At 55.8% G+C, this 26,468-nt stretch overlaps 1 protein-coding gene across 2 annotated transcripts; it reads right to left on the bottom strand.

Annotated features, from left to right (window-relative positions):
* Ap1m1 (adaptor related protein complex 1 subunit mu 1) lies at positions 1-26,468 on the bottom strand. 2 transcript variants are annotated; one of them, XM_048795487.1, is made up of 11 exons: positions 26,246-26,417; positions 20,183-20,339; positions 17,956-18,023; positions 17,156-17,286; positions 15,787-15,934; positions 14,595-14,630; positions 5,567-5,693; positions 4,824-4,966; positions 4,323-4,394; positions 3,582-3,740; positions 1-321 (listed from the first exon to the last, which is right to left on the bottom strand). In XM_048795487.1, the coding sequence occupies exons 1-11, from the start codon at positions 26,285-26,287 to the stop codon at positions 16-18; spliced, it is 1,389 nt and encodes a 462-aa protein (XP_048651444.1). In that variant the 5' UTR covers positions 26,288-26,417; the 3' UTR covers positions 1-15. The 2 variants fall into 2 exon arrangements, with proteins under 2 accessions (XP_048651444.1, XP_015344692.1); XM_015489206.2 differs by lacking the exon at positions 14,595-14,630 and having other exon boundaries at positions 26,246-26,468.

The following is a 26,468-nucleotide window of genomic DNA, read 5'->3' as shown; positions in this document are numbered from 1 at the left end:
GGGGAGCCTGCCATGCTACGCGCTGCAGGGCGGGGTGCAGGCCTCTCCCTGGTGGGGCTGGGCCCGGGGAGCAGAGCCTCCTGTGCCCGCGGCAGGCTGAGCGGCGGCCCTCTCCTGCTGCTCGCGCCAAGCCCAGTGCGTGTGGCCTGCGCTCGCTGACGCCCAGTCCCCGCGGCCCCACTGCAGCCCACGTACCTGGATGCCTGAGGTGGTGAAGTAGGGAATCTCGAACTTGACGCTGATGGGGGGCTTGCCCTCCTTGTCCTCGGCCTCCACGCTGGGCAGGCCAAAGTGGGCCCGCATCAGGTACTCCTTGCCGCCCTGGGCAGGGGGGACAGTCAGCCAGCACCGCCACAGCAGCCCACACTGCGCTGGCCCCGGGACCCCGCCTGTCTGCTCGGGTTGCCCAGCGCCCCACTTTCCCTGCCGGGCCTGTCCCCCATGCCTGACGTCTGCCCCCACAGGCCCCAGTGGGCAGCCAGAGCCGCTCTGAGGAAAGGCAATGAGTTCTCAGAAGCAAAATGGCTTCAGAAGGTTCAGGAAGAGGAGACGAGTTGCCACGGAGGCCAACAAGACAGCGTGGCCTGGGGGGGAGGAGCAAGGGACTGAGCAGAAGGCACAGGCAGGGGCTGGGGGACAGGCCACCTGCCAGCCTAAGGTCTAAGGGACAGCTCCATGTGCCCAATGTCAGGGCAGAACGGGAAAGGGACAAGTCAAGAAGCCTGTGGACAGGGAGAGGTGACGAGCAGGACCCCAGGGATAGTGCTGACCGAGGGCTGGCCCAGGTCCTGCTCCCCAAGGGTCGGGGGGCAGCAGCCTCAGGCGCAGGAGTGAGCAGCGACTCCAGAGGTGGGGCCAGAGCAAGGCCAGGGGGGCCGGCATGACCCTCTCCTTGCCCTGGCCACACTGGGACACCACAGTCTTTGGTCCCCAGAGGCCTGACCAAGGCTCAGCAGGGGTCGCTGTCTGTTTGGCCCCAGAGGGGGTGCGTCCTCAAGCCTCAGCTCCCTCCTAGACGTCTGCCCGCCCCCCCCAGAGCCAGGGAGACGACGGCCCCGAGTGTGGCCAGGAAGCAGGAGGGCAGCTGGACAGCCACAGCGAACAGCGGCTGCAGGAGGGGAGCCCACCTCTCGCCTGGACGCCACCCGCCCAACCAGACCTGCACCCACACTGTGCCCTGGGAGCAAAGGGAGCAGGCAGGAAAGGGGACACTGGGAAGACGGCCCCCAAGACGGCGGGTCCCCCACTTCATCCCCCCTCAGTGGGGAGGACTGCAGACTGACTCAAGCCAGAATGAGAAGCCACGAGAGGAAGAGGAGGCCACTAATGTCACAGCAGGGGACCTGGGCAAGAACGCCCCCTGAAGAGGGGGACAGGCCACCGCTGCACAGCCCCAGGCCTGGACTCCCAGGGAAGACAAAGCAGTTCCTGAGAACCTAACAGCGCGGCAGCCACTTCCACAGAGCAGAGGGGACGAGACGGGCACCTGCCGCAGGAAGGCACCAGCTGGGGCCCCGGCCCTCATCCAGGTGGACGGCGCTTCACTGGGGGCTGAGAACGAGGCCTTCATCTTCCCTCAGTCCATAAAGGACAGCACAGGGACTCACTGTGGCCGCACCTCCACCTACAGGGCGGGGACACGGGAAGAGAAGCCTCCCTCCGCCTGCATCAGGGAGTTTAAAAGACAAAACAAAACAACCTCTATCTGAATACATTATTTTAGAAAATAATGTAAAGTGTTACAAGCCAGAATTACAGCGTAGACACCTGTATAAAAACAAGCTTTAAAACAAAAATCAGTGAATTGAATATGTGACTCAGACAAAAAAAGACTCGGGGCTGGGGATGGAGCTCAGTGGAGAGTGTGGGCCATTCCTGGTCCCCCCAGGAATGCAAAAAATGAGATAAAATAAAATTAATTTAAAGACTTAAATAGGAAAGGAAAATAAACAACAAATAAAGTCAAAAACAAATCTGGAAAAAAAATAAACAGACAAACCACTAGGTAACCTTATCCCCTCCCCCCCAAAAAAAGGTAGTCAAAAATACACAAAACAAGAAATAAAGGAAGCCAGGCGCGGTGGCTCACACCTGTAGTCCCAGCAGCTGGGAGGCTGAGGCAGGAGGATGGAGAGTTCAAAGCCAGCCTCAGCAAAATTGAGGCCCTAAGCCACTCAGTGAGGCCCTGGCTCTAGATAAAATACAAAATAGGGCTGGGGATGTGGCTCAGTGGCCGAGCGCCCCTGAGTTCAATCCCTGGTATCAAAAACCACACTAAAACAGGCCCACGTGGCTCGGGGACAGGACAGCTCAGCTCATCGAGGCGTTACTCTTCCCCATTAACAGCAGCCTTGTGCAGACCCCCGGGTTCCAATGCTTGGGAGGAAAAGGAAGCCTGCGAAGGCTGCCGGGAGGTCAGTGGAGGGAGGTACCCAGGGCGTAGGGCCGTTAGGCGGGCAGGGCGCCAGATGTGAAAACAGAATGAAGCGCTAGTTCAGACAGCGCCTCCCTGCACGGATGGACAGACTAGAGGAAGTTCAGAAATAGACTGACTGCCACGTGAAAATCTGGACCTGGTGAACACGGCATCTCAAACTGTGGGAAGACAGACTCCTTAGTAAATGACTAAAGGAACCTGAATGGACCTCTGGACAGAGAACGCGGCTCTGTGTCTCCTCCCGTGTACCAGGCCGAGCTCCCAGGGGACCCAGACATGCCACCGACGGGCTCTGGAGGCAAACGTGGGTGAATTCCTCTGTGCTAGGAACGGGGAGGCTTCCAAAGCATGACTTAAAATCCAGACACAACACAAGGAAAAGACAGACATGTGATGACGTTAAACCACAATATTAACAATGAAACAAGGACACAATCAGCAGAAGATGCCAGAAACAAAGTCCAAAGTGAACTATACACCACTTACACCAACAAAAAGGTCTCCATCCAGCCCATATGTAAAGAGCACTTGGAAACCAAGAAAAGGACCCAACCTGCCAAAAAAATTGAGCAAGAGACAGCTAGTTCCCAGAAAAAGAAATGCAAATGGCCCTTAGTCACAAGAAAAGCACTGCTGATAACAGGAGAAGAGCAAGTCACAGTGGCACAGCCACAGTCCACTCTCTCTGCTTAGAAGTCTGAAAGCTTGACAGCAACTCTGCTGCTGCCCTCCCTGGGGAATCTCTGCAGGCTGCGACCCACCTTCCCTGAAGCCACACTCCCAGGACACAGGATGACACAGGCACAAGGTTAACCGCTGAAGTGTCTCTAAAGCCAAAGATTATAAACAACGCAGTTGCCTGCAGCGGGGGATGGTGACTGGCGACCCCAATAAGTAAGTGCAGATACAAAAACTGGGAGCTGAAGGGCAACACCATCTTGAGAGAGGAGGAGGAGCCAGGAGGTGCCCTTCCTGTTTCCCGAACACACTTCCAAGCTGTAGCTGGGCCCCTGGATCCAGAGAGGGCGAGCAGCAACGGACAAAGAGCTGGTGTCACCTAGGGACCTTCAACAGCACCAGAGCCACACTGGCCTTCCTGACCTCCTGGAGGAGGAGCAGGGAGAGCCTGGGGGAGGGTACTCACTGGAAAGGACTTGATGGACCACACGATCTCGCTGTTCTCAGGGACCCACTTGACGCTGCCCACTGTGGTCTTGAACTTGGGTGAGTCGGCATCGTTGGGCACGGGGATGTGGATCTCCACGTTGTTGGCAGTGGACCGCCGCTTGAACTGGCTCTTGGCCTGCAGAGGGGGTTGACTTGGCTCAAGGTTTGGGAGGGTAAAGGTGAGATGGCCCAGCTCAGCCACCCAGGGCCACCAGGGCCCCAGCCCCTCAGCCTGGCCTGTAGATCTGCTCCCCAACGATGAGCCCTGGTATCTCCAGGCACTTTCCCACCCCCCTGAGCCTGGCTTCTGAAGTCGGGTGTCTCCCGCCTGTCCCCCAAGCCTCCGTGGCTTCCCAGATCTCCCCCTGGCCTGGCCTTGGACTTCTAGGACAATGTCTGTGTCCCCAGCCTGGCATGGGCTGGAGTGTCATGGAGAGGTGAGCGTCCACCTGGCAGGCAGCCGCTCTGGGGAGCCTCCCTGTGCCTGGCCACAGGCCCCTCCAAGGAAGTGGCACCATCTGAAGGGAGCCCTGGGTGGTGTCTCTTTCCTGTCCCTGGCCACCCCCCCAGCTGAGCCCACACTGAGGCAGCACAGATGGCAGCCCCGTGACTCCCCGGCCCTCATGGAAGCCAATGCCCGAGGCCACGGATGGGCCAGGGCCACTGGAAGGCCCTCAGTGGGCGGCACACCGCTGGCCCTGCCCGGCTCCCGGCTGACCTTGATCATGTACTCGATGCGGCTGTGGGAGTGCTTCTCGATCACAGACTCGATCCAGATCAAGGGCTTGACCTGGGGGGAGGGGACGCACTCGAGCGGGTCCTATCTCATAAGTGCCTCGGGTGGGAGGGGGAGGCCTAGGGCAAGGGCCATCTCCAGGGAGGGGTCTCAGTGCCCCGGGCCCTGGGAAGAGTGTTCGGCCAGCACAGGCGCAGGAGGAGTGCTGACTGGAGAAGGGGCCTGCAGGGGCCACCACACCTGGCCGGGGGAGGGGCTCCGTCCTGCCTCCTCAGGGAGCTCAGGCCCCGGGACTTGGTCTCCTTGGAGCCGGACACTGCCCATGGAGTGGGGGTGGGCCAGACACCGTGCCTGCCCTGGGGCCACCTCGTGGAGCGAGACACCCCTGGGGACAGGGGCTGTCCTGCCCTGCTGGGAGGAGCAGGGGGCCTGCCTGGGCCTCGCGCTGGGCCTCCTGGCACAGGGCCGGTGGCCGGCACTCACGTGGGTGTTGAGGCGGTAGGACATGAGCTCGAACTCGCCGTCCGGCGGGATGAAGGAGATGGTGCGGTCGTTCTCGAAGCGCGAGAGGCGCACGCACTGGTGGAACTTCACGTCCTCCAGCTCCACAGACTTGCTCTTGCCCCCTGAGGGAGGGAGGGTGAGCCCTGGGCTCCCGGCAGAGCAGGGCCCACTGACACCCCTGCTGACCCTCGCCTCCCTGGTGGCACCTGATGACGAGTGCCTACTGTGGTCCTGGGGACAGGGCTGGCAGCGGGCTTCTCCGGACACACTTGCTGATGATCGGTGGCTCGGCTCCTTGAAGGGCCAGGCCCCACCGTGCCCTCCTGCTGGAACCTGTTTCCCACCTCACTAAGGGGACCGGGGGGTGCCCCTGCCCAGCCATCCTCATGGGCTAATAATGCCCGGGAGAGACAATCCTGGGCCACCGTAGGAAGTGCTGCAGGTCACTTCCACTTCCCGTGACCTTCCCACAGCCCAGGGGAGAGACCTGGCCTGACGGTGCTTCTCGCTGACATTTACAGTGCTCCCTGGTTTTCCCCAGCCCTGGGTGGCCTGGGACCTGACTCTGGGATTTCCACTCTGGCGTCTCCTTCGCCATCTTGTGAGCCCTGTGAGATGCCCCAGGCCATGTGCTCGAGCCGGCCTCTCCTCCATGGTGAGCAGCCCCGTGAAGCCCGCCCTGGGCCACCGCCGCCCGCCCCCCCACTTGGCCTGGTACTCACGGCCCGTGTTGTCGAAGAGGACCTTGTCGTTGAGGCCCAGGCGCAGCTCCGGCATTCCCGAGAGGAAGACCCGCATCTTGATGGAGCCCACGATCTCGCTGCGCAGGACGTTGCCGTTGGCACTGACCTGGAGACGGCGGCTGGTGTGAGGGGCCCCGCCTGCCAGTGTCCCCACCACGCGGCGACCCCCACGGCTTTCTTCTCGGCGTCCCTCCTGTCTCCACGCTCCCCCTCATGAGCCCTGGCGGGGGCAGCCCAGGCACAGACCCCGCTCCCAACCCACGCCAGGCTGAGAGCTCTGGGCTCGAGGGGCTCTGTCCAGCCCCCTGCTAGGACCAGGGGGACACACACTGCAGGCCCCGCCTCATAGGTCTCGGGCCACACTGGGCCTGGTGATGCAGTGCCAGGAACTGACCTAGGCGCTCTCACATGGGAGCCCCTGAGTGACCCCTGAACAGACCGAGCAGCTGGTTCCTCTGAGGCTGCGTCCTCAGCTGACCCGGGGCAGGACCCTGCCAGCCCTGCTCACCTGGCGGCGGGGCGCGGCTCTCACTTTTCTCCAGGTCTCTGATTCTCCACCTGGGCCTATGGCCCCTCCTCCCCAGGGTGGTCAGAGGTGGAACATCCGGGTCCTGGCCCTCCCCGCGTCCCAGGGCTGCCCTGAAGTCTGAGAGCCCTCAATCCAAAGTGACGATTAACGAAACACGTCCAGTCACAGCAGCTAAGGCCCCAGAGGACCGCAGCCTCTGTGCCAGGCCACCCGACACACTCTCGGGGCACCTATGGGGCAAGGATTGTGACCGGAGGTGACAGGAGGGGGCCGCTACTCACTGCACTCATAACCCAGGACACACTTGAGAGTGCGGTTACATGCCACCAGGTGACGGCCTGCACCCACCACCCGTCCCGGGAGCCCCCGTTAGGGAGGAGGACTTTGCAGCACAGAGGGAAGCCCTGGGCCGAGGACGGAGGAGGGAACCGCAGCTCACGCGGTCACTCTGCACGGGCAAGGCCACGCTGACAAGCACGTTGAGGGCCGTCAGCTCAGACCCAGGGGCCACACGCCAGGGCGCACCCGCCCAGGGTGCAGGGAGGGCCCAAGGTGGGGTGTCTACAGAGGAGGACATCGCCCCGTCTTTCACACAAGCATCTAAAAAGCACCGGGTGGACAAACGGAGGTCCCACCAGGCTGCTGTCACTGAGGGGAGGGGAGAAACGGTGGGGCTAAGGGGACTACAACTCTGAGGAAGGCACAGGAAAGGACAAGGCCCTGCAGGCCCGCCTTCTGCCGCTGTCCCCCGTCCACTCCTACCCACTGGCTTCCCGTCGCCTGTGCCCAGGCAGCACCCTGGTCTCTCCCACGCCCTGCCGTCTGCCTGCAGCACCCTCCAGTGAGGGAGGCCAGGCTGCTCCCTGCTCAGCCAGCACCAGGCAGGCACCTGGACCCCTGAGCTCCAGGACCAAGTCTTGGGGGTCCCACCTGCCTCGCTCCAGGGCCCCCGGGCCCCCTCCTCTGGGAGCTGCCCCCTCACCTGAGCAGGTGTCCCGAACCCTGGCCGGCAAGCCCAGGCAGCGCAGCCAGAAGGCCTCCCAGCTCATGAGGCCGGTCTCTGCCTCAGGGCAGCTGTCGGGCCAAGTGCCTTAGCTGAGGCTGCCCGGCCACCCGAAGCCAGTGCCCTCCACAGGGCATGGGTCAGATAGATGTTTACCAAGGGGGACTGGCTGCGAGGTCCCCTGCTCCATCCACATGACAGGAATCTGGAGACAAATGTTGACCCAGCCACCAGGTCTGCAGTTAGACTTAGGAAGGTGACGCTCTCACATGGGCCCCTGTGGTGACCTTTATGAAGGAGTGGGATCCTGGGCAGAGCCACACGCAGCAATGCACTATGGCTAGGTGCTGTCCCCCTTAGCTCTAACTGCACCCCTAGATTTGCTTTTCCACCCCAGAGGACCCCAGAGCCGTGTTCTGAGTTCCAACAATTCAGACGAGGGCTCCTAGGCAGAAGGGGACGGTGGTTTACGAGGTCACCTTCTCGGCACACAGGGTCGCAGCGTGAGCTGTGGAACGATCTTCTAGAGGAGCCCCCTCTCGGGCAGCTCCAGGCCTGGAGACCCCACCCTCTGGAAGTCCCGACCCAGTGAGGGAGCTGTCGCCAGCACACACCTGCCGATGAGCAAGCATGGCCTGTGCCCTGCTGTGACGGCCAGAGGGACACACCCTGGGCCCACGTGACGGATCAGCAGGCCATGCCAGGCCAGGCTGGGGGTGCCGCAGGAGGGCGGCAGCTCCCATCAGCCCCGCCAGCCTCACTGCGCACTGACGGCCATGGCGGGCCCTGGACACAAGGCCCTGGAGGAAGTGAGCACTGTGGGCAGACGGCACTGGAGGGCCTCGGCTCACTTGGGGCTGGAAGGGGAACTGGGGAACTGTTCTGTTCTCTCATGTCCCGGGCCCAGGCCATCCCGTGACGCTGGCTGCTGCTCCAGGATGGGCAACCCTGTGCTCTTCCCTGTCCCCACCTGTGTGAGGCCCGTCGGTGAACCCCACAGTGGCCAGCTGGAGCCCCGGGCTCGGTCGGGGGAAAGGGAACGGCTAGATAGAGCGCAGAGAGGGACTCAGGAAAGCCACCCAGAAGTCGTGTCTCCAGAGCACTCTGGAGTTTGCGTGAGAGTCTGATCCTCGTGCCGTATGACTCGCCCCCCACTCAGAGCCGAGCTGACCACCCGGGCCCCAGAATGACCACTGGGCAGTGCACGCTCAGCTAAAAGTGAACGGCCCCGAGGCTTGGGACTCAGCTCACAGCACTGGGCTGGAATTTGTGGCCTGGACAAAACCAGGTCAACTGTTGGATAAAACAAAAGCACCAACATTTTCCATATTATTTAAATAAGACCTAGAATCTCATCATGTAGTAATTTAGAGTTCAGGATATGATTCATAATTACGCAGCACATGAAGACCATGGCAATTTCAACCTGCGTGGTAAATATACCATCTATGGATGTTACTGCTGACACACAGATGTCAGGATTATCTGACAGGGACTTTAAACAGGCACCTTATAATCATGAACATGCTTGTGACCAATACTGAAATAGGAAGTCTCGGCAAAGAAAAGATGACACTTAGAAAAATTAAATGGTGAAAATTTTAGAAGTAAAAAAATACACTAACTAAAATAAAAATGAAAAGCAGAAAGGAGACAACACAGGAGAGGGTCAGTGAACTTGTGAACCGGAAGACAGATCAACAGAAATGATCCAGTGGGTACAATGGAGAGAAGATGGGAAGGACAGAGTCTGGGGGACCCACAGGACAATAACAGAAGTCTGACATTCCCATGGCACTGGAGTCCAGAAGGAAATGGAGTGAAATAAAAACATACCTGAGGACGTCGTGGCTGAAGACTTCCTGAGCTTGGTGAGAGACTAAACCTACAGACTCAGGAGGTGAGTGAAGGGCTGGGCCGAGCGCAGTAGCGGAACACCGGCCGGCACGTGGGGAGGACCTGGCTTCAGTACCCAGTACCGCAGGGGAAAGACAGGGGAATAAACTCCAAACAAATAGGAACGCACAGACACCCACACCTGATGTCTGAAGTCTAACTGCGGCAGGACGCAGACGTGGCTCGACGGTACAGTGCTCGCAGAGCATGCAAGAGGCCCTGGATTTCATCACCAGCAGCAGGAAAAATAAAACCTAACTGTTGAAAACTAAAGGCAAAGAAAGACTGGGAGAGCAGCCAGAGCAAAACGACACATGACCCACAGAGGACAAGGACCTGAGCGACTGGGGACGCCTCACCAGGAACAGCAGCCCAACATGTTTAAAATACTAAAAGAAAATTGTTGATCCACAGTTGTGTGTCCACTGAAAAGATCCTTCAGGAACAAAGGCAGAATGTGAAGACACTCCCAGATGAAGGAAAAACCAGGGACACTGGTGTCCCACAGACCTGTACTATAAAAATCGCTAAGAAAAACGTCTTAGATGGAAGGAAAATGATGCCAGAGGACTGGTGAGCACCTGGGTATCTATGGGGACTGCTCTCCTCTCAGGTAGCAGTGGGTCTCACAGTTGAGAAAGGAGTTCGGGTGTCTGGTGGGCTTTTCCACATACGCAGACGTAACAGACAGGACGACTCTACCAGCCAGGGATAGCAGTGTTCACACAGACCAAAGGAAGTGTAGGAGGCTGGTTCCAAGTAACTCTGAAATCACAAGTACAGTCACCCGTGTTTAATGACCAGGCTATGTTCTCATTAGGTGACTTTGTCACTGTGCCAACATCATAAGTACACTCATACGGACCTAGATGCATAGAGGTCACAAGTCAATAACTAGACACGGCCTCTCGGTGCAATCCAGAGACCGTGGTAACACAAGACGTATGAGACTGCTGCTGTGATCACACAACACAGTTTTATGGCCAAAAAAAAAACCAAAAACAAACAAAAAAACACTAAAAGGAGGACTCTTGGAAATGGTGATAAACAGTGTGGCATGGTAAATACGTGCACCAATAACCCAGTCGTTCATTATCACTATTAAGCATTACACACTGCACACAGCTGTATGTGCTGTACTTTTTTATACGACTGGTACCACAGTAGGTGTGTTTACACCAGCATCACCAACACGTGACATGACAGCTATGACATCACCCGGTCACAGGAAATATTCTGTTCCTTTAAAACCTTATTGGACCACCATCATATATGTAGTCCATTGTTGACCAAGATGTCATTACGTGGTGAATGACTATTAGTAAAACAGAGAACAGGAAACAAATGACAAAATGGTAGACTTCAGTCCAAATTCAGTCACAAAAAGTATGAATGGCCTAAACACATGCAATTAAAAGACAGAGACTACGGCTGGGCACGGTGGCACAAGTCTGGAATCCTAACTACTCAGGAAGCTGAGGCAAGAAGATAAAATGAATTCAAGATAGCCTGGGCAACTAGTTATTTTTATCAAAAAAAAAAAGATCATCAGATCTTTTAAAAAATTTATGGTCATTTTGTGTATAAGGCTTAAAGTAAAAGGATGAGAGAAAAAGTAAAAGAAAAACGTACACCGTGAAAAAACTAACCACAAGCGCACCAGAGAGACTGGGGCTGGGGCCTAACCGCCTGCCCGGCCCCGGGTTCCACTCCCAGCACCTCCAACCAAACAAAGCAAAACGCTGGGGAGACAGTGTTGATAGCAAAGTGGACTTCAGAGCAGAACACTTATCAGAAATGAAGAAGGACGTGGCATAATAATAAAGGGTTCAGTTCATCAAGAAGACATGAGAAGCCTAAATGCGTAGGTGCCCAAGAGCAGGGTGGCAAAGACACACAGCCACCGTGAAGGCAGGCACCCTACCCCCTCTGTCAGTAAAGGGTGACAAGCAGCAGAGCACTGCCAAAACTGCTGGAAAAACTGAACAACGCCATCGATCAGCTGGATCTAACGGGCCTTCACAGCACACGCCACCCAAGGACAGCAGAGGACACACTCCTTGGCTACACACATGGAGCTCTCACCAGGAGAGAGCATTCTTGGGTCCTTAAAACAGACCTAACACATTTTAAAGAACTGAAATTATTCAAGGTATGTCCTCAGACAACAATGGAGTTAAATATCAATGACAAAGGATGACAAAAATCTGCAAACCTTCAGAAATTTAAACATAACCCATTGTCAAAAGGAAAGTCTCGAAGGAAATTTGAAGGTATTTTCGAACAAAAATAAAACCCCAACATATTGATTGTGAGATGTTTTAAATAACAATGATTTTAAAATTACAGCATTAAGGGTTTACTTCAGACAGGAAGAAAAGTTTCAAATTCCTATCTACAGCTTTACCTAAGTAACTAGAAAGAGAAGAGAAACCTTCATTAAGGGGAAAGAAATAGTAGGGATGATGCAGAAATAAAATTGAAAAAAAACAGAAAAATGGGGGGGATCAATGAAATCAAAAGCTGATTCTTTGTAAAGATCAATAAAATAGGTAAACACCTCACAAAACTGATAAAGAAAAAGGAGAGAAAACACAAATGATCAGTACCAGGAATAAAGAGGAAATACCAGCATAGACTTTCAGACATTAAAGACCTAAAGGATTGCTATAAACACCACTCAACAAGTCATGTGACATGGACCAAGCTCTAAAATAAAAAAATAGTAATGAAATAAAAAGTTGAAATTTGTAGTTAAAAACATTCTGAAAAAAAAATCACTGCTTAGTTTCATAGTTTCACTGGTGAATTTTAACAAATGTTTAAATAATTAGCACCAATTCTATATAATCTCTTTCAGAAAAGAGGAGGAAATACTTCCCAGATCATTTTATAAGGACATCACTACCTTGATACCAAACCAAACCTAAGTATTACAAAACGAGAAATACAAACCAGACTTTGTTATGAATACAGAGCCCTAACTCTCCAGTACAATATCAGGCAGACGAAAGCCAACAATACATAAAAAATAGCACACCAAGACCAACTGGATCTACTCCAGGAATGCAAGCCTGGTTCAATCATCAGAAACATGCTGGCGGACACCACCATGTTAACATCTTGGGTGGGGTGAGGCTGGCGAGAGCCTGCCTAGCACGGGAGGTCCTGCCTAGCACGGGAGGTCCTAGGCTCCGGCCCCACCATGGCAAAAAACAAGCAAACAAACATCAAACAAAAATCTAAAAAAGGAAACCCCCATGCTGGCAACAATTCACACAGAAAAAGCATTTAACAAATACAACACTTATTCATGATAAAGATCTTGCAGCAGATTAGCAATAAAAGGGAACTTCTAACATGAAAACAGGACGTTGACAGCTGCCTTCCTAGTTAGCAGTGAAAGACTGAATACTTTCCTTTCAGGAACAGGGAAAGAAGGTCTGCTCTCAACGCTCACAGTCAACACTGCCCTGAAAGTTTTAATGAGGTAATAGGTCAAGAAAAGAGAGAAAAGGCATAAAGATTTTATTAAAAGGAAGAAATAAAACTGTCCCTGTCTATTGCCAATACATCTATGTAGAAAGTCCCAAGGAATTCAAAAAGCACTTCAAGAATAAGTGGGTTTAGGGCACTGGGGTTGTGGCTTGTTGGTAAAGCGCTCGCCTCGCACGTGTGAGGCACCGGGTTCGATCCTCAGCACTACATAAAAATAAATAAAAGTATTGTGTCCATCTACAACTTAAAAAAAAAAAAAGAATAAGTGGGTTTAGCAAGGTTGCGGGACCTGGTTAGCAAACAAATGGCTCATTCCTAAACCCTGGTGATGTCCAGTTGGAAATTTAAATTAAAATATATAACTTATAACAGCTTCAAAAGATGAAATTCTTGCTGATACCTGACATTCTAATCCAGAGATGAAGCTGAGTGCAGTGGCACACACCCATAATCCTAGCGGCAGGGAGGCTAAGGAAGGAGGATGGAGAGTCCAAAGCCAGCCTCCTCAAAAAGCAAGGAGCTAAGCAACTCAGTGAGGCCCTGTCTCTAAATAAAATACGAAATGTGCTCAGTGGTCGAGGGCCCTGAGTTCAATCCCTATTACCTACCCCCTCGAACAAAGAAACCAAGATGAATGAAAATAAGGGGACCATAAACTCTCAAGTGCCCGCCCCGCTAAGCCCACACTTGTGAGAGTTCAGGAATCAGGAAAAGTAACGTCCTTCTCACCTACAGAGGGCTTTTATTGTTCACAGTCAATAAATCACTTGAAAAAATGCAGTGCTTAGGTATAACTCTAACAATGCGGTCACAGTAAAAACTACACAACATTGATGACAGAAATCCAATCTCTCTTCCTTTCTCACGTGCACACCCACACACACACTCTCTCCCTCTCTGTTCATGGATTGGGAGACTTAATTTAGTAAATATATCGAATCTCAACAAATTGACCTATAGAGTTAACAAAAGACCAGTCACAACCTCTGTAGAACTTTTGTAGATATAGATAAGCTGATTGCAAAATTTTATATAAAGGAACTAGAATAAAACATTTTAAAATGAAGAATGTTGTCTCAAAATAAAAAAAAATAAAAAGGGCTGGGGATGTGGCTCAGTGGTTAAGCACCCTGGGTTCAATCCCCGGCACACACACACAAAATAATACTATTTTGAATAAATCATAAAATCATACTGATTTTCAGACTTCTTATAAAATTACAACAATCAAAACGGTGTGTTAGTGATGTAGGGATAGAAGGCCACATAGGCCAACAGAAGAGACGGGCACAGTACGGACAGTGGAATATGCAGACACAACAGCTACACAGACACTGGAAGAGAAGACAGGCCAGAAACAGAGTGAGGTTAATTTTGACAAAAGTGTGAAAGCAATTCAATAGAGAAAGGGTACTCTTCTAAAAAAGAAAAACAGTGTTGGAACAACTGCAAAAAAATTATTGTATATGCAAAAAGAAACCTGGATATAAAACCTCCCACCTTATATAAAATCCAACTCAAAATGGACTGTGGATCTGAATACAATCTATAGAGCCTTGAGAAGACAGTGCAGAAGAAGGCTGGCCTGAACTTGGGTTGGCAATGAGTCAGACTCGACACCCAAAGTGCAATAAAAAATGCTTTTGATACTTGGATTTCACCAACGTTAAAAACTTTTGCCAGATACTGCTAAGAGAATAAAAAGGCAAGTTATAGACGAGAAGAAAATACTTGCTGGTCCGATTACCTGACCAAGACTTGTATCTGGGATATAAAGAACCTGTAAACTCAACAGTAAGAAAACCAGCAATCCCATTGTAAAGTGCTCAAAGACACAGAGAGACATTGCTCCACAGAGGGTTCAGGGGTGAGAAGGCAACACAAAAAGGCATGTTGCGCGTCATGGAGCCCTGGGAAAACACAGACGGGCACTCTGCCGAGAGAACGCTCCTTACGCCCTAGAAGGGGGTGCACAAAGTAAAAAAGACCACGGGGGCGCAGCCACCAGAATCCCCACCCGCTGCTGGTGAGCGTGCAAAGGGGAGTTCAGTGGTTTATTATAAAGTTAAACGTACACTTACCGTGTGACCCAGCCATCCCACTCCTGGGTATTTACCCTAGAGAAATGAAAACTCATGTCCACACACGACCCCGAACACGACACACAGCAACACTACTCATTTATTGCCAAAAACTGGCAAATGACCCAAATGTCCTTCAATGAATGGAGAATCACACTGTGGTTCATTCAGAATGTAAAACAAAGAGAAGGGCACAGAGAGGAAACAGCGGTAGACACACGGAACCTGGACCCCCGCGAGGCACTGCACTGACAACGCAACGTGTGGCTCCTCACACCCCCTGACAGCTGCACTGCAGGACGATGCCATCCAGGTGACAATCTCAAAGACCACGCGACAGTAACTGAGCACAGATGGTGGCTGCCTGGGGTTTGGGACGAGGGGAGTGGGCTACAAGGGAGCAACACGAGGGATGGACATTTTGAGGGTCTCCACCCTGGCTGGGGGACGAGTGCACAGGTTTGAGTGGGGGCTGACATTCACAGGCACAATGAACAACTTTACTCAATAGCTAAAAAGCAAATTAAAGGAACAAACCAGACGGGCTGGGGTGCGGCTCAGTGGCAGAGCATCGGCCCAGCATGCTCGAGGCCCTGGTCCCCCCAGCGCTGAAAGCAAACGAAGCCAGGCACCAGACAGTGGACCAGAACCCAACCCAGACCCTCCAAACCAAGGCAGCACCTGGAGAACCACCCTGCACGCTCTCCGCGCCCTGGAAAACAACACCCTTTGGACATCCAACATGAGGTCCGAGGAGTGACAATGACAGTCCTTCAGGGAGGAGGTCATTCTGATGACAGGAACTTTAGCTTTTAACCTTTTACACTTTCTTTCTTTTAAACTACCTGCACGTACTGAGTGTCAGAACAAGTGCTCTCTGGCTAACGCAACCTGTTTCCTGAGCAGCAGGCTCAACACTGCTGATGCCGATTATCACACCTCCGTGTTTCTTAGGGCTTTGCCATTATTAAAATTAAAATTAGTTTTTTCCTATGATGGAGCACTCAACAACATTTTTTAAAAAGCAAGGAAGAAACCTGGGGTCGTGGCTTAGCGGTAGAGCGCTTGCCTAGCACATGCGAGGCCCTGGGTTCGAGCCTCAGCACCACATAAAAATAAACACATAAAAATACTGCGTCCAACTAAAAAAAAATACTTAAAAAAAAAAAAAGCAAGAAAGAAGGAAGCCTACCAAGAGGTTCACAGACTCGATGACGTCCAAGAACACCTCATTCTTCCGGTACTTGATACCTTCAGACCGCCAAGACACTGCATTGGTGACGGTGGCTGGGGGCCGCGGGGCCCCTGTTTCTAGCTTGTGGCCTTCCTGAGTGATGTACCTGTGGGGCCAGAGTCAAGGAGGTGTCACCTGCACTGGCACGGAAGCTTCAGGTGGCCATCTGGGCAGGGCAGGGTGGAAGCAGCAGGTCCTGAGCCACATGGAAGCCCCTCCCTGGCGTGGGCTCCAGGACAGGACCCCCTGAGTGCTGTCCAGCAGGCTGACAGAATCCAGCGACAACCAATAGCACTTATTTCGGGGAGCAAGGAGACAGTGTTTCGGGGATGTGTGTTCAAGTGCATGCATGTGTGACTGACTGCAGGGCTGCGGGGCCCAGGGCCTGGTGCATGCTGGGCGAGCTCACTACCACTGAGCTAAGGCCCATCCCTTTGTAAAAACTTTTTATTTTGAGACACGGTCTCGCTAAGGGGCTGAGGCCAGCTTTGAACACACAATCCTTGCACCTCAGCCTCCCGAGTAGCTGGGGTTAGAGGCTTGCCACCGCACCCAGCAGAAGAAGAGCCTATGAGATGGGCATGTGAGCAGAACTGAGCCCTGCGGGGGCACCCTGGTGACTGATCCCACCTGGAGAGCAACAGGTGCAGTGGTTGGGAACACAGGCTTCTCTGGGTGTCCCCTAGCTTCCTATGAAAAGAAGACTGGTGCCCAGGACTGTGGACTGAGAGGATGGAAAGTGCTCTCCACAACATCCGGCCCAGTAAGTGCTGAACCCACACTGACTGGTTTTTTGATGGAAAAAACTCCAAAGAAGGAAAACTCTGTCACAGCCCAAAGTGAAACATAAGCCAGCAACTTCCCGAGAGCAAGGGATTCAGGGCATTTATGTGGCTACAACAGGAAATGATGTTCATGTTATGAGAGATGTTGTGGAGAAAGGACCCTAAGCCACCCAGAACAGCTCAATCTAAAACCCATGTCCACACTGGGCGCGGTGGCGCACGCCTGTAATCCCAGCAGCTTGGGAGGCTGAGGCAGGAGGATCCCGAGTTCAAAGCCAGCCTCAGCAAATTAGCGAGGCTCTAAGCAACTCAGTGAGACCCTGTCTCTGAATATAAAATGAAAAGTGCTGGGGACGAGGGTCAGTGTTAAGCACCCTGGGTTCAATCCCCAGTAACAAATAAATAAGGCTCAGGTCCAGCTGGAGATGGGAGGGTGAGGGGGACAGCAGGGATATACATTTGCTTCTCCCACTTGCAAACCTGAGGACATGATGTCATGCCATGGCCCCACCTGACCCATGGTGCCCTCCCCACCCACTCACTCCTGCAAGATTTTGCTGTCCGTGGTCTGGGGGTAGCCAAAGTCCATGAGCTCATCCAGTAGCTCGTAGATAATGACGAAGTTGTCCCGGATGCTCTCCTCCTCCAGCTCCTTGAAGTACTCGGAGAACACCTGTGGTGTCGGGGTGGGGGTGGGAGGAGCGCTGGGAGGAGAGACGGGGTGAAGGGGCCGCACACTCCTCCACCTCCAGGCAGAGCCAACAGCCCTGCGCACACATCCCAGGCTTGGTGACGTGCTCTGTAGCACTCGGCCTGGAGAAGGCAGGCAGGACAGCGCTGGCTGTCTGTGAGGGGGGAACCAGCAGGGGTTGGGCACACGCCCTCCAACATCTGACCAGAAGCCCTGGATCCAACCCACAGTTCCATTCTCCTCCCTCCTAGATCCACACCCCTCCCCCGACGGGCCTGTGGCCTCCCCAGAGCCTCTCTTTAATTGTGCTGACACCTGGCACGTGTCAGCCACCCCCCCAAGGTGGGCCCCAAGCAACTGGGCCTTGAAGAGTCTAAGCAGAGCCTGGGACGACCCACCTCCCCAACCCGACTGCCAGCTGGTCCTCCATCATTCCTCCCGGCTCAGGGCTCGCCCCTGTCCCAGCCCCACCTCCTCTGTCCACTTCCTGACCTCACCAGGGGGGAAATTACAAAGGCCACAGAACCCCAAGTGCAAGAAGGCAGGGTGCCCCTTCCCACTTCCAGAGTTCTGGCTTCAGAACTCCCTAGGGATGGCCACAAACGGGGACGCGAGAGCAGAGTCACTCCTCAGCCCCTGAAGGACGCTCACCTGCACCACCTTGTAAAGAAAGGAGAACACCAGAGACACGCATGCGTTCTTCTTGGAGGTGGCGACCACTGCACGGAGCCTGGTTAAGGAGCGTTCCCAAGCGGCTCTGCCCACAGGCCTTGCCTCTCGAGTCCCGTCACACCACCTGCCATCTACTTGTGGCAAGGGGGGTTAGCAGGCCCGGGGCTCCAGCCAGGCCTGGGACACAGCAGTTACCAGCCCCCAGGGAGCACTTGAGGACACAGAGAATCACAGAGACGACAAGTGGCCTGGGTGAAGTGGCCTCTTCCAAGAAGAGAAACCAGGACAGGACCGACCAGTCCTGCTCCTCCAAAGATGGGTCAGGTTCCCGGCCAGGACCCCTGGGACACGGCTGGGGCCAATTCTGCCGCTAGCTCTTGCCGGCTTTGGCAATGGGAGTGGCCCCCGAAGCGGATCTTTTTAACGTGACCTCGACGTCCCTCCCTGTTTAATGGGGGCCTGAGTGCAGACTTGCTGTGTAAGGTGCCTGGCCCAGATTCCCCTCCTGCAGGAACCAGCCCCTGCCTCCACAGGGCCAGCAGGTGCTGGGCACTTCCTATTCCTCTTTCCTGAATGGGTCTGGAGCCACCAGGGAGGTTGGTCCCTCTAAGGCCTGTATGTGGCACCACAGAAATCCCTGTCCGTGACATGCCTGAGCTAGGTGGCTTGTGTGCCAAGCACGAGCTCTGGGATGGAGGGCGGGCGGGCAGGGGCCACGTCCACCTCACTTCCACCGTCCCCCGCACAGCACAGAGGTCAGGAAATGGGCGCTGTGGAGAGAGAGGAGGGCAGGCCCTTCCTGCAGCCAGCAACAGGCCTCCCGGAGACATAGGGAGGGGGCAGTGGTGACTTTCCTGGCCTTCAGAGTCGGGTTCATTCTGGAAACTGTCACCAGACGATAAAGTTGGGGACCAGGCTAGGGTGGGAGGATGTCCACTCGCCCAGAGGGGTGAGCCCTCACTGTCTCTTCCTTAGCTGTCCCTGTGTGGAATGTGGGGATCCAGAGGGACACTGGTCTGATGGCTGCTGCTGAGCTCGCATCAGTGCCTGGCCCCTCCCCACACCTGGGTGTGTGCGGCCCAGACCCAGGTGGCTTCAGAGAACGGTCAACTCCCTGAGTTACAGATTGCCCAGAGGCTCTCCAGAGCCGTCTTGGCCTGCTGGAGAAGGGCGAAGTCTAAGCAGAGGCCAGAGGAGGGCCACCCCCTCCCACCGCAGACGAGCCCCACACCAGCAGGCTGGCCTCCTGGCAGTGCAGAGTGGGGGAAGGTGGCAGGGAGGCCGGAGGCCACGGTCCCAAGGCTCTGGGCGTGCGGTGGCCCATGGAGCGCGTCTGCATGGCAAGTTCCCGCGTCCCTGCAAACACAGTGGGGCCGTGTGTGCACCAGCTCACCCGCCCCGGTCCTTGGAGGGGGCTGCTGCTCCCTTGCACTGTGGGAGGAGGGGACGGCCTCTGCCACTTCAGCTGCTGTAGGGGCCCAGACGGGCTGGCTACGGCACAGCCGAGCCTTGCTGCAGCAGTGTGGGTACCAGAGGTGCTTGGAGATCTGGTCCAAGAAGCAGGATGGCCAGCTGGGCCCTATGGGCAGTCTGGCTTGGCCGGAGGCAGGGAGGAGACTCCATGATCTGAGCAAACCTCTCCCCATCTCTGTAGCTCGCTGCCCTCTGTGGTTCAGGCCAACTCCCCTCCCATGTGGACACTGGCCTGGCCTCTTCCGCATCTCCTCGTGGCCACTGCTCTTCCCTAAAAGGGTGCACTCAGCAGCCAGAAATGCAGATGTGCCTGAAGCCCTCCCAGGAGTTCCCACCACATTTGGGTGACATTCCTCTAGACCCGGCTGCAGAGCCGCTGACCACGCCGGCCTTGCTCCTGCTCCGCACCCCCAGCTCCAGCTGCAGCCCCTCGCAGGAGCTTCACCTGGGCCCAGTGTTCCTTATGCCCCCTGCCCTGCATGCTGGCCTTCCTACAGGTCTCTTCCAGGATGTCACCTCCTTTCCTGGGCCCCCTCCTGCCCCCTCCTCCCCACCCATCACCTGTCATGCTGTGTTCTTAGCCTATCTCCTTGGGCAGCAGGGAGCTCTGGAAGGACAGGGCTGTGTACCCTGCATGGTACTGGACCGGCCCTGGGGGCACACGTGTGTAGGCAACACACACGTGTCGACACACACACTCCCGTGTTCACACAGAACTCCAGGAAAGGGATACGATACAGGTTGTTGTGTTTGATCCACATGAAGCGGACACCCCCGTGGGCCAGGATGGGGGACAGCATGCCCTCCTCCTCCTTCTCCATCAGGATGGGCATGAAGTGCTCCACCTCCGACATGTCCACGTCGCCACGGTAGTTCCGACAGATGAGCACCTGGGGTCGGGGAGGAAGAGGACAGACAGGAGCTTTCATCTGGGGTGCTGCAGTCTGGGCCCTGAGGCAGGGGCGAGATGTGCCAGCTGTCCTGTCCTCCTGGGGACAGGAACTAGACCAGAGGCCACTTCCCCCTCCAGGTGAACGTGAGGACGCCCCCACTAACTGTGGTTCTTGGCAAGGAGAGGGCTCTGGAGGGAAGGCCCAGGTCTGAAGCGCTGGCTCAGAGACACCAGGCCAAGCAGCTCCCTGCACGGGCCCTCACGGAGGCGTCCCGCGCTAACGCGACTTGCTCTCCTGCCCGTGTCGGGGTCCTGTTCGCTACTGAAGGTTCAGTTTACTAGATCACACCTGCAGCCCGACCAGGAGAGCCCCTCTCCTCTCCCACCTATGGATCAGGACCCTCTGCCCACATGTGGCAGAGCTGAAAAACGGAGCAAGCACGCACAATAGGAATCTGACAGTGTCTCAAAAAGTCAAGCCACAGTTACCGCAGGAGCCGCCTTCCCGTAGGTGTCCACCCCAGAGAAACGGGACTGTGGGTCGGAGCACGCCTGCAGCAGCTCTGCACTAGACAGACCTGGAGGCCACGGCCTTCAGCAGCGGAACAGAGGGAAGACTCGTGCCCATGCGCACCGCAGACAGCCAGCAGCCACAGAAAGGAACACACCACAGTCACCCCCTGTATCTGCAGGGGACTGGTCCCAGGGCCTGCCCCACCAGCACACCAGAATCTGCTCCAGCCCCTCGTGTCAAGCGGCCCAGCACCCGCACGGAACCTCCACCCAGCCGCGGTAGACTCCGGCCCCGTTTCCTGATGGGTCACAGCACCTAAGACAACACGCAGGCTACGTAAACAGTTGTCACACCATATTGTTTAGGGAATAATGACAAGAAAAAGTCTGTACATGTTCAGTGTGGGTAAATTTTGGGGGGAGCGGGTACCAGAGATGAACCAGGGGACTTAACCAGGGAGCCCCGCCCCAGCCCTTTCTTGTCTTACTTGTAGACAGGTTTTGCCGAGTTGCTTAGGGCCTCGCGGCCGCTGAGGCTGCTCCGCCTCCCAAGCTGCTGGGATTACTGGCGTGCCCCACGCCCCTGGCCTTTTTCAGATACTTTTGGTCCATGTTAGGGTAAACCCAGGGGTGTGGAGCCCGAGGACTTGGCGGGCCAGCTGTCCTGTACCCACACAGAGGGACTTCAGAATCTCCGCACTGGAAAGGAACCAGACAGGAGGCAGAGCCGGCGCGGCTGCACTTACACATAAACTTCTTGAAAACACATCAGTGGCTGCTGGGGACAGTGCTGGACAGCAAAGGGGCGAAAGGGCGCTTTGGAGTGCTGGGCTGTGTGGCTCTTTTCCCAGGCTGTACACGTGACTGATCTCATCAAACGCACACTGAACTCAGTGCAGCTGTCACATGCAGATGACCCCTGGCCGGAGGATGCGAAGCCAAGCGGCTCCTGCTGGGCCAGCCTGGGCTAGTTTGGAGCTGCTGAGCTCTGGGGGCCAAGCCACGGTGCAGCCCCCATGCCCGGAACTGCCACCTCAGGAAACACAGTCTTCAAAGCTTCCAGCCAGGAGAGGGCGGGAGAGGGAGAGGGAGAGGGGTGCCTCTCCTGGTCTCTTTTGTGGCTTCTGGGAAAAGGCCCTGTGGGGGAGCTCGTGGGCCTTGGCCCTGCCGGGGGACTCCCACCTGTCCTCCTGGCCATCACCCTAAGGCAGGCCCGTGGTCGTCAGAGACAGACGGGATGGCCTTCAGGGTGAAGCTGCCTGCCTGAGGTCACATGGCGAGTGAAGCAGTCAGTGCCTCACCCCAGCCCCAGCGGGCTCCAGGGCCACCTCTGCTGCTAAACGCCGCTTCCCTGGTTTCTCATGGTCCACTTTCTTCTCCAGGGATCCAGAGTCTGGGGGATGCTGGCTGGACAGGGGCCTCTGGGTCCCCAGAGTGCTCAAAGGAAAGAGCAGGGCACAGTTTGCTTCCCCTGCCTCCCCCCCAGGGCTGCCCAGGTGCTCACGCGCTGGCGGGCACAGCGGCACACGCCTGTCGTCCCAGCTACTTGGGAGGCTGCGGCAGGAGGACAGCAAGTTCGAAGCCAGCCCAGGCAACTTGGGGAGATCCTGCCTCAAAATAACAAAAAGGACAGGGTAGAGTGCTCCTGTTGAATCCCTAGTACCACAGCGAACAAAAACCAAAATTTTAAAAATGTATGCATTCTGTGCCCATGTAAGGTGGCACTGTGCTGGGCCTGGGGGCATGGCGGTAGCCAAGGCATAGGCATTTGCTTAGGGGGCACTGGGGGCCTTCCCGAGGGCATGACCTTCGAATCAAGGCCTGAAGGGACAGGAGAGACGGGGACCAAGCATGGCTGAAGGTGTGGGGTGGGGACAGCCCATGGGGGTCTGGGAAGAGTGGGCAGGCCGAGTGACGACCGCCTCAGAGCTGGGGCTGTAGGGCCAGAGGAGAGGTAAAGGCAGGAGGGAGCAACACTTAAGGTGACAGCCCCTCTCCTTGCTGTCACCCTTGTCCCCAACCCAGGTCCTTCCTCACAAAATGCGACAGGGCTCTCCTCAACAGAAGCCAGAGTGAGTCTCTCTTCCTGCTGAAACTGACACCTACCCCAGCCTCCCTGGTACTGAGAACGAAGCCCCCCGTCCATCACCACGGCTCAAGGTACCTGCGGGTTGGGCTCCTCGCAGCCCCTAACACCCCACAGTCCCACCCCCGGCTCTCGGAGCGATGCACATCTGCTCCTCCTCGGGGCCTGTGCACTTGCAGCCCCCTCTGCTGAGAAAGGCCTGACCTCCTCTATTCTCAAGCCTCAGCTCGGAAGGCATCTCCTCCAGGTCCTGCCTGCCTGCCCTGGCTGACAGAGCGTGTCCCATCCTTCCACCCTGGCCCCATTGTCCTCAGTGCCCATCTTGCACATTGCATCATATGTTTATTTGCACCTTCCTTTAATGTCTGACATTCCCAGGGACCAGGAGCCAGTCCTGTCTCCTTCACGGCTGTGTCTCAGCACCCAGGGTCCTGCCTATAGTAGATGCTCAGTAAACATGCATGGAGTCAACATGGGATGAGGAGGGGTCAGAACAATGTCTTTCTAGTGGGGACAACTGGATGGATGGATGAACGGTTGTGCCGCTTAGTGAGGCGGACCCAGAGCAAATCTGGGAGGTGACAGGATGTTCATTTTGGGAAATGCCCAGTGTGCAGTGGCTGGGATTTCCACGGTGTCCTGGAGGCCAACAGGCCTCAGAGTCAACAGAGATAGGCAGTGATGGTCAGAGAGGCAGAGGTGAGTGCAGGACTGCAGTACAACTGAGAGCCACTGGCACTGCCATAAATTAAAGCCCACCTACCACGAGGGACAGCATGGGGAGCACACTGAGGCCTGAGAGCAGCCAGCTGTGCGGGAGGGGCGGACAGCAAAAGGAACATCAAGAGTGTGACATCCTTAAAGTTGGGGGAGGTGCTGATGACTGGTGGCTAGTGGCGTCAGCTGCTGCTAAGAAGCAAGAGATGCAGAAGTGTCCAGGGAGGGCTTGCTACAAGCGATGTGGCCACACTGGTCTCCTCAGGGATCCGAGGTTCTGCTTGGCAGGCAGACACGTGGTCCTGAGCTCCTCGATTATTTTTGATTCAGTGCAGTCTGCTCAGGAGGCCGACTTTTGGAACTGGAGGTCCCCAGGGGGTGGAATAAAGGGCGTCTTGGTTGCAGACGGAGGGAGGGGGGCATCTTGGTTGCAGAGGGAGGGAGGGGAGCTTCCCAGGGGCAAGTCTGATCATGCTTCTCCCAGGCCACAATCTCCTCATTATGACTCCTTCCTCCTGGAATTGAAGGGGTCCCTTCAGTGCCCTTCTCCAATTGGGACATTCTCAACACCATTCTCAACACCTGGTGCCATCCTCCAGGCTCTGGCATTAACAAAACTTCTGATTCGCCAGCCCACGTGGGCTGCCTGTCACCTTCTGTACTCACTGGGACACCTCTTCTCCACCTGACCACTAGTTGGTCACCTCAAAACCAGCTCCGGCACTAACTTCTGCCAGGGAGCCTTTTGTAACTCCTCTGACAGCCAAATACCAGGTTGAGCAACTGCATCACCCGGGGCCTTGTTCCTGCCTGTAGCTGCCTGGATCCGTAACCTCTTGGCTTCCACGCGCCTCCCCTGCCAGACAGAGGGCTTGTGGAGCCTAATGCGAACTGTGGGCCACAGCAGGGCCAAGCCTCCCACATTTCCACACAATAACCCCATAAAGGTCTCTTCCAACCAGTGAGGAACTAAGGCCCAGAGAAGATAATGCATTTGTCAGAAGTCACACAGCTGCACCGCGGAAACGGGTTTTGCACTCAGCCTAGCTCCACAGAGTTGGCACAGGACTGGGTGCGTGCCAGGCACTCAGGAAACGTTTGCTGAAGAAACAAGCAAGCTGAGACAGGCATTCTGCGGCATCTCTGGAGATGTGGTGGCCAGGATGGAAGAACATATGCCCCCAGGACTAGGGAGCACTGTACCCACCCACCCGCTGGTGCACCTCTAAGAAGGGCATCCTCCCTGTTTCTGAGAAGGCTGGGGGAAGAAGCACTGGGACTCACCAGTTGTTGCCTTTGGTGGCACCCAAGGCAGGCACTCACTCAAGGGACTTGAGGAAAGTTCTGGAGGTGGGGCAGGAAGGGGCAGCCACCTCACCTCTTCAGCCTCAACTTCTGAGCCAACTCCTGTCCACCTCGCCTAGGACCCAACACCCACGCTTCTGTCGCCCATGAATGCGGGGCTTGTTTAACACTGCTGGGCCAGCTCCTGCTGCTCCCACATGCAAGAGGCCGGGCGGCCCTGTCTTCCACCTGGGGTGGGCTTGGAGGGCAACAGCCCACTTCTGAAGGCCTGAACATTTTTTTCTGTAAGAGCTTCTCTTGTCTGACAACCCTAGGGAAGATGCCTGGTCCTACTTATGCCAACTCCCTCAGTCTCAGTCCCCTTTGTCAGTCCCCTTTGTCACTCCCCCAGGGAAGCCCTCTCTGACCCCTCAGCTGAGGCTCTCTATTATATGCTCATTGCTCCCCCACTGTGATCGACATTTACTTGTGCTTATTTGTATTTGGAGATTGGTGTCCATCTCCCTCACCAGACTGTCAGTTCATGGGACAGGGACTGACTGACTGTGCTCCCCCCAAAATGGCCCACCACTTAGAAGCATGCCTGGAGCTTCGTAGACTCTCTGCAAATATCACTGAATGACAGATGACTCCAAGTGGAACTTGGAGACCTGCTACTTCTCTGTGACCGGTTTGACCTTGGGCAGGCTGCTTCACCTCTTTGTGCCTCAGTTTTTCCTCCTAAAATGCCACTCCCCCCACTCACCTCCCTAACCCTCGTAATTAAATGTCACCATGAACAGAGAGAAACTGCTACAGGGAGAATACGCAGGTTAAACAGAAGCTGCTGCGCCCACAGAAGGCGGGATTGGCCCGAGGGCACAGAGTCCCCGCCACGCCCAGTTACCTCGGTCAAGGGTCGCACGGCCCCTCGGCGGCGCTTGACCGGACTCTGAGGGCGGCTGCAGCCCGTCCTCCCCAAGTTGGGGTGGGGGGGGGTTCCCAAGGAGGCCCAAGCCCCGGACTCAGGACTGAACGGAAGGGGATGAGGCCACGGGTTACCTGGCAACGGCGGCGGTGGCAGCCCACCGCGTTACCTAGCAACAGACCAGTGATTGTGGAGTGAAGACCACCGCCCAGTTACCTAGCAACAGGGCGGGGCCCTTCAGGTGAGGCCTATCGACCTCCACGCTTAATGCCAGGGTGGGGCTCCCTGGCCGGTTACCTAGCAACAGGGTGGGTCCCCGAGGGACGAGGGCCCCACTGGTTGCCTGGCAACGGGGAGGGTGGGGAGCCTTCAGTACCTTGCCCTTCAAGTCCAGCACGTAGACGGCGCTGGCGGACATGGCGACTGCGGGAAGCCTCGGCAGCGCCGAGGGCGGCTGCAACGGCAGAGACTGCCGGGCGTTGAGTAAGGCCAGTCGCGCCCCGCGACAGTTCCTCTCCACTTCCGGTTCGGAGAGCCGCGCGCGGACCGTTATATCCGGTCGGGAGGAGGTACCAGGATGCGCAGGCGCGGGACAGAGT

The sequence above is a fragment of the Marmota marmota genome, unplaced genomic scaffold (genome assembly GCF_001458135.2).
Source record: "Marmota marmota marmota unplaced genomic scaffold, marMar, whole genome shotgun sequence".
In the NCBI taxonomy this organism is placed as follows: Eukaryota; Metazoa; Chordata; class Mammalia; order Rodentia; family Sciuridae; genus Marmota; species Marmota marmota.
This window is presented reverse-complemented; position numbering and strand designations above follow the sequence as displayed.

Bases quoted from the DNA above. Each gene is read 5' to 3' on its own strand.
- Ap1m1 (XM_048795487.1), bottom strand. From the start codon at position 26,287: ATGTCCGCCAGCGCCGTCTACGTGCTGGACTTGAAGGGCAAG. The intron at 18,024-20,182 runs GTATCCCTTTCC...GGCTCCGTGCAG, and splicing joins CAAACACAACAACCTGTATC to TGGTCGCCACCTCCAAGAAG. The intron at 322-3,581 runs GTGAGTACCCTC...CCCCCTGCCCAG, and splicing joins GGTCCATCAAGTCCTTTCCA to GGCGGCAAGGAGTACCTGAT.